Below are 14,318 nucleotides of genomic sequence, written 5' to 3' on the forward strand. Positions count from 1 at the left end.
AAATATAAAGTCATAAATACAAAAAAGACTATATTTGATTTTTAAGATCATGTGGAGATCTTAAAATAAAAGTAAATAGACAGAATCACATCAGTGTTCTTACTGATTCTTATTTATGTAGTAAAGAATAAAAAGACCAATATTTTAACAAAGAGTGTGAACATGAATCCTTTCTTTTTCTAAAACAATGAAAGAAGAGGCAGGTGCTGTTGATCAAACACATTTATACCCAACTACTCATCTTCAAGGTTGAGTATCTCTTTAAAGCAGTTTGTTAGTTTGCAGTGATCAGGTGTGCATCAACACAATGCAAACATTGAAAACACCAGAACTGCAGCACCACTTTTAACTACTCTGAAATCATTTCTTTTAAGGTACCAATAAATAACCATAGATAAAAAGAGTTAAGTACTTTTATTGTACTGTTTTTACACTTTCTTTGTTCATATTTTTACAGCTATGCATGCAGTACTGGCCAGAGAAAAACTCATGCTGCTACGGCCCAATTCAAGTGGAGTTTATTTCAGCCGATATTGATGAGGACATCATCAACCGAATCTTCAGGATCTGCAACATGGCCAGGGTAATTACGGCTTTAATTACTTCTGCGGTGCACCCTGTGGGGATGTAGCTCCGAGGGCTGGAGCGCGGTGAAGGAGGCTCGCCGCTGGTTCTGGGGTTGTCATTAAATTGGGATGTTGTGGGTGCTTATAGACAAAGAAGTTAAGCTGGAGTTCAGATCCTAAAGTATTATGCCCTCAAGCGTGTTTTATAGCCTTTAACTGTAAAATGTTATCTGTGAGGTCTATTTGCAAAGCATGTCTGATAAGTGCTAATGAAATAATTTGGGGCTAAAAGAAGCAACAGATTACGAAATGCAACAAGAAATAGATGAAAAAAAAAAATAAAATAAGAAATTAAGTTGTTCATGAAAGGTTGTGCCAAAAAAATCTTTAAAATTTTGAAAACCCTTTTGCAAAATGTACTTTACAGCAGTCCTTTGTAGTTAAGTTCTAAAAATAACTAGAGGTAGACAAAATCCATGAAGAATTCAGCTTTATTTTTTTACAATAATTATAGATTCTTTTAGGGATATAAAACCCCTCACCACACATTTTATACACTTTTCTCAGACAGACATGAATATGACATAAAGATTTATGTGGATTTTGAAAGCTAAATGCATTAAGTGCAAGAGACACGGCAGGGAGGAGGTTGATTGACAACATCTTCAGCCAATTAGGATGCAGAAAACAATGTGTTTGGGGGAAAAAAAACATGCAAAACAGAGAAGCAGTGAGACCTCAAAAGATTAACCTTTTTAGGGCCCTTTTGTGGTTTTTAAAAAGAACCTTACACTTTTTTTGATAGGGGCAGAATTAAATATAGTTGGTTTTACTTTTATTTCCTTTTTGATTTTCGATTCTTTGATCAGGACAAAGACACAAGTCCTTTTGCCACAATGGGGCATTTATACCTGAAAATTGAAAATTGCAAAAACCTGCAAAGGAAAAGCCTGTGCGTTATTAACAAATCATTTTTGAGGCACTCTTGTATTGTATGGCTTATGGCTTTTGTTTAACAGAGTATGATGAGGAAGAAGACCTTTCTCCTATAGTTCTGCCCCTTCCCTTTCTTATCTTCTACCATCCTGCTTGCCCATGTAACTCCTCATCTCATTTTCTCACCCATCCGTGACAGAACAACTCCAGTGCTGCCCTATCGTCAGTGAGCTCCTACAAAGAGCAGTGAACTCTCCCCACAACGCTGCTCGATTTTCTCCCCCTCTCCCTCGCTCTCAAACACATCACCAGTGTAGTGTGAAATGGCTCATATCATTGCCATAACTGCACATCTCACTGTGAGAGCAGCTCGGAGATACCCCAGACTGTACTGCCACACACTAAGCCATCAAACGAGGAGGGAAATCGAGAAAGAAACAAAGGCTGGAGAAATGAGACTATGCAAAATAAAATGGGAATAAAAAAGAATGATGATGAAGGAAGGTAGGATGAGGGGGATAGTGACTAGTTACTTTCCTGTTTTTCCACTATCTGAAGTGATTTGAATTGTTATATGTATAGAAATATATCATTATAATTATAGAAAAGCTTAAGTGGAAACAGGGAGTATGTGCTGACAATAGAGAGAAAGGAATGGAATAGAACATGGTAGTTCTGCATCTGTTTAGCTATGTGTCTAAATGTCAATGTGCATATGCATGTGTTCCAGCCGCAGCAGTTAATCAGTCTGACAGTAATTGTAAGTTTGGGTATTTTTAATGGTGGATGCCAACCGCCTCAGGCCAGACATTACAAAACAGCTTATGTGTGGCATGAAATTGATTTACCATTATGAGACATGGAATAAATCAAGTTTTTTTTCATAAACATATTCTTTCTAAAGCAAGAACTAATTGGAGCACAAGGCCTTCTACAATTCAGAAACTGTTATTGCCAATCGAATGTGCTGTGGAGGATGAGTGAAATCAATCAGATTTTCTTTTTGACTGTCCGAACTGACAGTCAAGGATAGACGGTGTTTATAAATGTAACACTTCCTGTTTTTCTCCTCAGCCTCAGGATGGTTATCGCCTGGTGCAGCACTTCCAGTTCATTGGTTGGCCGGCTTACAGGGACACGCCTCTTTCTAAGCGCTCCATTCTCCAATTGGTCAGAAGGTTGGCTAAGTGGCAGGAGCAGTACGACGGCGGGGATGGAAGGACTGTGGTGCACTGCCTGTAAGTGTGACACATGTTTTAAAATAATGTGACAGGAGATATTGTTGAGCCTTATACTACACACCAGTCATATGATTTGCATTCAAGAACGCTCTAAGAGGGCATTCTTTAACATGCTTTTAGTATACGGTGTTCACACTGGACTGTTGCTACCTAATAGAGTATGTACTCTCAATTGGAAGAGGTTTCCTGCTAAATATAAAAGTAGGGCAAATCTTTTAAATTTTGTAACTTTTTCTTTCACAGCTCCATTCAAATATTTGAAAAACTTTGTGTCCTATGATTCCAGTCAAACACAAATCGCAATTATTAATTTCTCCTCTTGATCAATTTTTAAACGGTTGACACTCACCAGCAAACCTGAGTCTCTAATTGGTCAACTTTCGACACACATTCAGTGGTCACGGGTTTTTTGTACATAAAGCCCAAAAACTAACTTAAAAACTTTAGTTTTGAACACAGAAGCCTCAAATGGACATTTATGCATGTTTACATAGACTTTTCATTGGAAGTGGATGCTTAAACGTGCGTCTCTGTGGCAGGTGTGAACATAGCTAAACATTTGTGTCTAATCCTCCTTCAAACCCTCTGCAAGTATGCAATTTACTTAAAAGAAATACGCATAATGGACACGTAAATTGCCACAAATCATCATGAGTTGCCACACCTTAACTTTTTTAAAAAAAGTAGCTGTCAATGAAACAAAAACCGTTCATGACGTAACTGAAGAATTGCACAGTGTTGCAGCTCTCTGCAACAATCATTTGGTGGTGCAGCCAGTGATTTAACCCCATCCACAGACAACTGAGTCTTGCTCATGCTTACATTTTTGAAGAGATGCTTGTACTTGCTGTTAAAGAGATGCTGGATCTTATGTTTGTTGGGTTTTCTTGAATACTTTCAATATTGAAATTTGAAAGAACTATTTTTGTGAGGAGTCTGCATCACTGACATTTGAAATACTTGAAACAAAAGTCCAGTGAACAAACAGAAACTTCAATCCACAAGACTCAATGTTGGTCCATTTTGAACTGCGTTGTTTGACTTGTTTTCATAAAGGATCACATCTTAAATGATATAACAATCTATTTTCCTAATACTTTGAATGTTTCAGTTTTGCTTCTTTTAAATACATTTGATCCAAATCATTGGTGCTGTTAAACAGCTGCAGCTACACTGCTTAGCGTCATTCAGCCTCCCTGCAGCAGAACAAATGAGGCCGATAATAAGAGCAGAAAACAAGCTTCAAAATCTATACAAAGCAGATTACATGGAAGTTCTTAACAATAGCACAATAATATAAGCACTCATTCTTCAAACATTGCCTTAAGGATATTACTGATGCTCATCCAATCAGGTTTCCCTGACAGAGTTCAGTAGACCAGCCAGACTGCTATGATTAGTTTTTTTCTTTAGTTTTTTTTCTTTTCATTTTTTATACAGTGACTTTTTTTGTTGTTTTTTTTTCCTGCTTTGCGTTAACGAATACATTTTAGATAAAAAGCCAACAACCGATTCTTTAAGTCAATATTTGAAGTGGTGATCTGCTCCTGATCCAATCTGATATGAATTAAGAAACACTCAGAAACACAGTTTTGATTGTATTTTTTTTAATTATATAGATCCTCTACTATGAGAAAAATGCTACATACAAAAGTATGTTAACAACACAAAAAAGATTTCCATTGAGTGGGTCTTTAAATAATCGAAAAAGTAAAAAAAATAGTCAATTTGATGGAAAATTCTGAGAAAGCACAAACATTATTACTTCAAACATGGACAGGTAGTAGTTTTAATGATAGATTTATTTCCTGCACATTAAACAAAAAATCCAATAACTTAAGAAGTTATTGTGAAAACAAGCTACACCTCTTCTCAGCAGCTCATTAATTTATATTTTACAACACTGAAAGGAGCTTGTTTTGGTAGTTTGAGCGTAATGAGGCAATGGAAATCAATGGTTAGTTATTGGTTTAGAAATATAAAGAAAGCACCCTTTTTCCCCTTTAATCAAGGATGTTTTTAGAAGCGTATCCATGAAGAGCTACACTTAAGTTAAGATAATTTTTCACACTTTTGAGAAAACAGTTGCTGTTTGAGGAGGTACTGGTAAAATGATATGCTCATATGATGCTTTTTTTAAGTATTAGCTAAGGTGATTTACAGTTACAAGGCCCATACACGCATGCATTCACACACTGATGATGACAAAACTGTCATGCAAAAAACAAACAAAGTGGGGTTTACTATATTGCCATACAACACTTGATACATGGGCTGGTAAGTTGGGAGCTGAACCTGCAACCTTCCAATTAGTGATCAACCACTCTACCTTAACTATAACCCCCTGTTATTTTTCTTTTTTAAATATTCTAATACATAAATTGTCTAATATCCTATAAAATCTGGGCTGCACGGTGGCGCAGTGGTTAGCGCTCTTGCCTCACAGTGAGAAGGCCCCGGTTCGACTCCCGGCTGGGACCTTTCTGTGTGGAGTTTGCATGTTCTCCCCGTGCATGTGTGGGTTTTCACTGGGGACTCCAGCTTCCTCCCACCGTCCAAAAACATGCTTCATAGGTTAATTGGTGACTCTAAATTGCCCCTAGGTGTGTCTGTGAGAGTGAATGTGTGTGTGATTGAGGCCCTGCGACAGACTGGCGACCTGTCCAGGATGTACCCTGCCTTCGCCCATCAGCAGCCGGGATAGGCTCCAGCAACCCCGCAACCCCGAAAGGGGCAAAGCGGTTCGGAAAATGGATGGATGGATCCTATAAAATCCATGAGATTTTACCTCACCGAGGGCATGCTAATAAATGAAGCAAAAGTATTAACGCAGATGTGTTGCATATTTTGTAGTCTTAGTTCCAACATTGTGAAAGGACACCCACAGAATGACATTTTTATTTATGTTCTTTAAAAAAAAAAATTCAGACAAATAACCTGTCGATTGGGATTTTCAGATGATTTGAATTCCAAAATCAATTTGAACAGACAAATAACAGGTTACTGTCGGCATGGTGACAACTCATTTCTGCTAAAAAGGATTTCATGATTGCTTTGGTGTTGTTCATAATCTTTAATTCGTCAATTATAGAATTTCTGACAGTCCTCATAAAAATATGTTAGAACTAAAAGCTGGACTTGGTTTTCATGCGGCTGTCGTTGTGATTCTTGGCCTTTTGTGGGTGTGAGAGACAGTCAAAAGCTAAGAAAACTTGAACCCATAAGACCAGCTATGGTGGCTAATCTACCCCCTGTATTGATTTCAAAGACTCAGTAAAAGCAGTGACAAGGAGAAACATGATGTTTCAATCAGCAGTGTGAAGAGATTGATTATTTTTCCTGCTCTTTACACGTCCTAGAGCTTGCTGCTTGATGGGTCTTTAAATGCTGAGCACATGTCTCAATTTCAGCAAATACAGCCTCAAAACCTTTTAGAGCTTTGCAGGGTGCGGCACACTTAATGCAGCAATCTGTTTGTGTTTTTCATAATGTTCTGTAGATGGACATTTTAGATGGTGTGCAACAAAAAAAAGTAAGAAGCATTCACAGCATGTCTCAGCTTTTATCTGCAATAATGCGCCTTTGAGTTTTTTTAAAGAGCACTTAAGACTTTATATAAAATTTCCACAGCTTTGTTCTCCTTCAATACAGGAAAAGACATTTTACAAACTGAGCTTTCTGTCATCCTTTAATTTTCTTAGAGTTGCTGTAAACATGGGTCTACACTGAGACACCCGTACAGTGTAGTCCTTTCAGTTATGCTGTAGATGTTTGATTTATGTTTGTTGGCTTCCTCTAATAGTATTTTTCAAGCAGAGACCCAAATTATTCGACTCTCTTATTTTACAACGGTAGAGTTAAAATAGAGATTCATCAGTTTCAAGTTGAAATGCACTCAAATCAGCCACATGATCAGGTCTGACAGCCCAACGGATCACATTTTCTATTGCCATATTTATCGTAAATGTTTTTTTTTTCTTTACTTTATGTAAATTCATGGGTCTAAATCAATCTTCATTTTACCCAATTGTAAACTGTTTAGAAAATTCAACTTCAAATGTGACCTCACCCAACAAAAAATGAACAGATGCTGATAAAATGACAAGCCAGAACTCCTAAAAGTTTGGGTTAGTGTCCACACTTGATGTCATTTGCAGAAACATGTTACACTTGATTCATTAACTGGATTGTGTCTGTTACAAAAAAAACTTGTACAGTCCAATTTATTTAGTGCTTTAAAATTTCTGGCAAAAAATGCAAAAAAACCCCAGAAAATAACTACAGTTTTTGTCACAAAGGAACGACTCCGACATCTAGAGAAGAACCAAACACACTATAGTTTTACTACTTTATTCTACATTTTTGTGTTACTGATTTGTTGACATTGTAACAATAGTTAACAACTTTTTGCAAACCACTATTGTTAAAATAGGTAATTACCAACTCTTGCTGGTGTTTATGACTTTTCATGAGTGTGGAACAAAAAAATGTTCATCTGCATCACATGTTGTGGATTGTCTTTTTTTATAATCAAAAAACTTTAAACAAAACTTTTGTACTGAGGTAGCATACAAAGAAACTCATCTTTATAGTTAGAATCTTTACAATATTTTTGTTAGTTATAGCTTCAAGTTTCTCTTTTGCCATGACAATTTCCCTAAAGTCTTAACCTTTTATGGTTTTCTTATACTTTTTCTTAATTTTCAGTAAACAGTTAGCCTCAAGTATGTATGGAATGCATCTAATTAAATATTTTTCTTTCTGTACGTTTTGATTCCAAGAAAACCTCTAAAAAGGTCTCACTAGTCTCAAGCCAGGACATAAATGTGTCGCACGATTACTTAGAAATCCAGATTTTACCACTATTATTGATATTTAGTGATTAAAAACTAAGATATGCACGCACTGAAAAGAGCATTCAAATGTAAACGGACGTATTAAATTACTGAGTGGACAGAAATGCATCAGTGCTGGTCAGATAATGCATACTCTTAGACTTTCGTGGCAGCTGCCTCTCCACCTCTCAGAATCAGAATGTTTTATTCAATATGAATGCTGAAAGAATTCATTCGGAACCAAGTGAAATGAAAGTCAGGAGCTGTTTTTCATGGCCGGCGGTCTGAATGCTGACTAAACAAAACGCAGAGCATACCTGAATGCATGAAAAGTTCTCTGTTAGCTGTTTAGAAGGGCCAAATAGAACTGATCAAATGCATATAATCCACCAGTACACTAGAATATATTTGATCCCATCAGAGGGAAGTTGAAGTCTCACTGTTAGACCCTAACACAGTTTGGTTTACGATATGAATATATGTCATGTGTTTCAGGTAATTGGTTGACATAAGATAGTATTGTTAATGTTCACCGATGGAGATTCTTTGTAACCCTTTTTCCCCTCCCACTCCTCTTGCTCTGCAGTACCGGAGGAGGCCGTTCCGGAACGTTCTGTGCCATCTGCAGCATCAATGAGATGATCCAGCAGCAGAATATTGTGGATGTTTTCCACACTGTCAAAACACTGAGGAACAACAAGACAAATATGGTGGAGACTATGGTAAGAATTAGATATTTGTGAAGCAGCATTACACATAACCAATGTAATTATTGAGACTAGACAAAAGAGCTTAGATCAAATCTTTTAACAAAGCAAGACTTGTGGTTGGTGAGGTCTAATCTCTATCTGCAATTTTAATTGTTGTGGTTAATGCCAAAGACAATACAATGCTAATTAGTCAAATTTGTTTTTTTTCATTTTACTTTTTTTTATTATTCATTACCAAAACATATTTGGAGAACAAGAACTGACATAAAACATGCAGATTGCATTTTTTTTCCTCTCTGTGGGTTAACTGTGGACCACATTTTAAAATGGCGTTAATGACTCAGCTCTCACTAACATATGAAGTGTTTTCTAAATGTTTTTACTCGTGTAAAAATAACTTTAGTTTAATATAGTCAAAAACAATGGCAGTGTGAGAACATTATTGGGGAGGGGCAGAAGTATGGACGCGTTTGTGACTCAAAAATAAAATTCAATACTGGAAATGCTATTTCATTTTCAAAATGTAAGTTCTTTAGTCATTTTGTACCAAAATTCAATTAGAAATATAAAATTTGAAAATTAAAATGCATAAACAGAAATGCTTTTTCCTTTTCACAATGTACATGCATTACTTGTCTCTTAAGTAAAATTAAAAAGTAATTATCAGAACAGCTTTTTCATTTTATTCTTCAACACCACTCATTCTGTAACATAATTAAAATGATACAGAAAATGGAATTTGATATTTAATTTTCAAAAACTTATCTGGTAAATTTGTACCAAAATTCATTAAGAAATATCAAATTTGAACATTAAAATAGATTAACAAAAATGCTTTTTCCATTTCAATAAGTACCTGCAATATTAGTCTCTTAAATAAAATGAAAAAGTAATTCTCAGAACGACTTTTTCATTTTCTTCTTAAACACCGCTCATTCTGTAACATAATTAAAGTGACAAAGCCAATAGCTCCGCCCCTGGTCATAGAGTTATAAGTGATTTAAAACTTCCCTGGAAGCTATTTTATGAATTAAAAAAGTGCTAGAAATTTGTGTGAAAGGTCAAAAGGTCATTACTTCAATTTGAGACTTATTGGAGACAAAAGTTGGATTGGTTTTACTCTGCTTTTAAGGCTTTTAAATGGCATGTTAAATGTTGCTGTTTAAAACTTTTTCTGGTTTTATACTTTTTTTCCTATAGCATAATGGTTGAGGTGAATAACTATAGAATGTATGAATTTGTTTTGCCAATTTCTAAAATGGACAAAAGAAAAATGACAGATGGATATACGGATCAATGAATAGATCTATGGACTTGGCTTCCTGTCTACTGTGTTTATGTTTTCGTCTACCCGCAAATATTTCTTCCCTTTGGGATCAATACACTTTGAACAATGCCAATTTTCCACATTGCCAGATAATTAAAAGTCTTTCTGGTGTTTAAAATATTCTTAGTCTGAACAAACACAAGAGTTTAGAAAGTCCCATGACTCAACAGTGTGAAAGGTGGTTCCAAGACCATTGAGACTGATACTGTTTTTTTGTTGTCTTCACAGGAACAGTACAAGTTCTGCTATGAGGTGGCTCTGGAGGCGCTCAACTCCTTCTGATTGGAGTGTGCAATTTTCCACTGACGCTGCCTGTCATTCCCGTCGCAACACTGGGACACACAAAGTGCAAAACTGCTCCTTATTGACCCGAATTCTTCTTGAGCGCATGTGTGGGTGTGTGTGTGTGTGTGTGTGTGTGTTTGAAAGTGTGTGCATGTGTCTGAAGAAGAGAGGGCATGTTGGCATACGTGAGCGTGTGTATATCTATATGTGTGCCTGTGAAAACACACACTCACCACTTGTACATAGAAATGGGAGGGGGGGGTAACAAACAGACACACGTGTTATTTTAAATTGTGTGTTTGCTGTTGCCAAACGCTGGACTCTACATGCTTGTACAAAGAAGACAACAACAAAAAATATGTTAAAAAAGTAAATCAGATGTTTAAAAGAAGCATCACTTTTTCCTTCATTCTTTCTTTTGTCCTCTCTGCAAGGCTGTGATGTGACTACTGTACAGTATCTCCTTTTTAGATATATTCTCCACCTTGAATGTTGTCTCCCTCAGAAGGCTGGAAGCACACTGAAAGACTTCCTTTTTTTTGACAGGCTGAATCCATTTCAAATCAATAAACAGCTGTTAGAGATGAATAGTTTTGCAGACAGTGCCTCTTGTCCAGGTAAATGTTGAACCTTTGTACTTGTGTTACAATCGCCTCAAAGAAAAAACTATTTTTTTCCCTTTCTTTTTTCTTTAAACTGCATTAAGTCCAAATCAATACAACTTGTATTTCAGATAAGCAGTGCCACTTTGTCCATTACAAAGCAAAATTAAAAAAGTTGTTAGACGGAAAATGTGTCAATACAACAGACAAAAACAACATTCCACCAACAACCAGTGGAAATACGCTCTACATTTACAGAAGTACTTTGTATTTTCTTTAGAAATTATAGTTTAGTATGTTTGGGCGATTAATGTGTTGATTGTACGACACAACTATCAGAGTGCCTCGTTTTTTATTCAAAGAAAGTAATTCTGATGCTTATTGGAGTAACTATATTAATACAGTAACTATATCCTCACATGTAGACTGACAACATGCCCTTCTGACTATGTCAGTTGTTGGTTGAGGCATAACTAACTTAGTTATTCCTACTCATGATTTTTTGATATAAAGTGGGAATCTTCTATCTTGTCAGGGGAACGTTTTAGTGACAGATTTTGATTCTTTCCACTCTAGCAAGAGATGAAGACCATGGCTTAAAAAAAAACCAAAAGAACCACATTATCTTTTATCTGGGATCGGATAATGAGGCTCTTGTTGTGAAAAGGCTTCTGTTTTTTTGGGTGACATGAGACATTCAGTCAAAAGAGCATCCCAAGTAGAGTTCTTCATAAAACCAAGACACCTAAGTGAACAAAATTCTGGCTTCACTTGCATAAAAATTGGTGGGCAGCCAAATGCAGACTATATTCCCACACATTCTATGTGAGATATTGTGTGGAACTCAATTGAATGCCATTTTAAAAGTGCACAAAACAGTTGAGGACTGCATGTGGAAACTCTCAAGTTTCTCCTGAAGATTCTGGCTGAGGTAAAAAGAGCCACAGTCAGGCCTGTAATCTGGGAGTCAGCCAATCAAACCTAAGGGTGTCAAGTAGGTGAGCATTAGCCCCAAGTTTTAGAAACCTAAGTTGTGAGCCAAGCATGGAATTAAACCCACAATCTGCTAGTATAAAGACAAACACCACAATGTTCTATGACTTTGATTTTAAAATGGAAAAGGCCATGATCAGTATGCATCCCTGTTTGGATCAGGATTGTAGACCTAAGAGTAACAACTGACATAACATGTTTACAATTCCTTCATCACTTGTGACAAAATGACATGATATATTTAAATGTAAAGTATCTTCTGTTTTACGGCACATTCCAAAAGATTGCAATTTCTCCTTTACTGTACCAAATCAATAATTATCATACTCTACCAGATTACATATTTTTTAAAATATAGGATTTTTTTTGGATTTAAAAAAAAACACGAAAAAGACCATACCAAAGTAAATTAAACTACACTCTTCAACATTGTCTATCTTACAGTGTGCCTCCACCCTTTCTGTAAATAATAAAAGACAACCACAGTCAAACAATCAAACACCAGAAGCAACCTAAGTGAAAGTTGTTTTGAAAAGCATTCAAGTCATTTTTTCTAAGAACTATTGCTTTGAAGTTCTCCAAACCGTCCACTTTGATGTGTTATCTGAAAGATGAAAGGAACTCCTGTGTGAAATTCACTTGTACCCATTTTCAGGTGTCAACAATCGAATCTCTCGTTATGACTGAAGTGATGTCTCTTACTATAGAGATGATCTCTGCACCTGCTGCTTTGCTTTGTGAAAGTGGGCCGTGGAACGCAGTAGCATTGGTCCAGATTTGATAATGGACATCTGCTAACCTGCAACACCTTGCTGTTTTTGTTTTTCTTCAGTTTGACAAAAGTGAACAAAACATGTGCTACTTGAATGAATAAGTCTAATTTGGAGCTGGACAGAACTCAAACAGCCCAGAACAATTATATAACAATAGTCGGGGGCTGTCATGGTTTCATATGTGAAGCCTGTGATTGAAATCAAGGCATGCAGGTGTTTTAGACTGGAACTGCTTCAGTATGGATCATTTATACCCATGCAACTGTTTGGTTTTCCTATTTCTTCTCATCTAAGGCAGGAAAATTACAACTCAAAGTTGATGTTGATTTTTTTTCATTTGATGAAGTTTTGTGTATGAAGCCATACAAGACTGAGCAGTATTTTTTTTTTTCAATTTTTGCTATCACATCCCCTGCAGTCATTTTTGCCAAATAATCCCAACATTATTCAAACCCATTGTGATCAGACTGACATGCCCGGTCAAGTGTCCTTGATTTTCATTAAACTCATAAGCCAGGGAAAGTCAGGGTGATGCACTCTGAGTAAATGTAGGGCCAAAATTAAGGTTGGAATGAGAAAAGTCTCTTAAGTGTGCTATCCATTTTACAAATTACAACACAAAGAAGGGTCATTTATTTCTGTTCCTTTTACAAACAAAGCCTCCGATTTGCTTCCCCCTGAGCCAGTTTAAAAATGCATTTGAGAAAGTCATTTCCTTGTTTGATGGGAAATGATGTGAGTCGGGGTGAAGGACAGTCAACACAGCGGACGCTGAAAATGCTCTGTGAGGGAGGGTGAGGTCACTTTAAAAAATGATCTCTTTTTAGTCTTCTAATCGAAGCTCAGTTTCCTCTCATCTAATATAAGCTTCAATGAAGACTAAACCACCACTTTCAAATTTCTTTAATTTCAGCCTTTGGGAAAACAAATCCTTTGTCTTGGTTTCTTACAAAAGTACTATTAATGATTTTAGATTACTTTAGAGTGAAGACCAGCCTCTGGTGGACATCAAGAAGTTTTCAAAAAAGATTTGTAAGCGAATAACACATGTAAAAAAAACTGTTGTGGCAAATTGTTTGTGTTCACCTTTGTTTTTTTTTTTGCTTGAGTCCTGTCAGGCTTGTTATGGACCTACTGAAATAGAGTAACATTACTTTGAAGACGAAATGAATGCCAGAGATCTCTATCATCCCTGTTTCTTTGCATCATAGTATTATTTTTTGATTGTTTTATTTTGTTTCCTCACCTGTACTATATTTTTATTTGATTGATTTTTACATTTTTGTTCTGGATTTGTACATTTCTTTTATATAATTATAATTCTGATGATTATTTGTCAAGCAAAGTGCTGTTTAGATCTTGTGATGCCATTATCATTGGTTGTTTAGTTGTTTGCAATGTGGTTAACTTGAAATAAAGGGACCAAAATGTTGAATGTGATTCCTGTGTCTCTTTTTAAAAAGCATGGAAACTGGATTGAATATGTCTCAGAAAGTACTTTCATTTTCTTGACTTCATAGGAATATAAATTAAAAAAAAATTGAGCCATTTATTGCATTTTGCAAAAGACTGATGCATGAAAAGCAATAGAATACGAAATCTGCAAACACTATTTAGCAAACAAACTATTTTAATTAGAAACTATTGCTATTAAATATAAAGAAAAATGTTTATTATAAAAGTATCTTTTTTTTACTTGATTCAAACAATACACAATTAATTATGCTAAACATGTCCTGTAAAGAATAATCTTCACTTCATTGAAAATCCAATTAAGCTTGTATTACTCAAATATTATGTTTTTGTGTTCATGGTTCCTTATTTAGTTGACAAACAAACCGAACCACATTGGGTACTAGGGATTTAGTTTGAATAATAACATACAGCAGATTGTAGCATTTTAAGATCAATGTCAGTTTTTTTTCAAAGTAGGACCATTAGATGTAAAAGCGAAATAGAAGAGAATATAGTTCAGTGTGATATATCTGGACTTCATTTTATGGCCATATGAGTGTACATACAGTGTAGCCCTTTTATGGATCATTCAATT

General features: G+C 35.8%; 1 protein-coding gene across 12 annotated transcripts in view; it reads left to right on the forward strand.

Moving 5' to 3' along the window:
* The window catches only part of ptprt (protein tyrosine phosphatase receptor type T), a 304,805-nt gene extending 291,097 nt beyond the window's left edge, over positions 1-13,708 (forward strand). For all 12 annotated transcript variants that reach the window (XM_024269996.2, XM_024270001.2, XM_024269998.2 and 9 more), the window contains 4 exons: positions 458-583; positions 2,577-2,740; positions 8,165-8,300; positions 9,844-13,708. In XM_024269996.2, the coding sequence (XP_024125764.1) occupies positions 458-583; positions 2,577-2,740; positions 8,165-8,300; positions 9,844-9,897 (480 nt within the window). In that variant the 3' untranslated portion in view covers positions 9,898-13,708. The remainder of the gene's footprint in view (positions 1-457; positions 584-2,576; positions 2,741-8,164; positions 8,301-9,843) is intronic.
* Positions 13,709-14,318: the final 610 nt, after the last annotated feature.

This window comes from Oryzias melastigma, linkage group LG5 (genome assembly GCF_002922805.2).
Source record: "Oryzias melastigma strain HK-1 linkage group LG5, ASM292280v2, whole genome shotgun sequence".
NCBI classification, from domain to species: domain Eukaryota; kingdom Metazoa; phylum Chordata; class Actinopteri; order Beloniformes; family Adrianichthyidae; genus Oryzias; species Oryzias melastigma.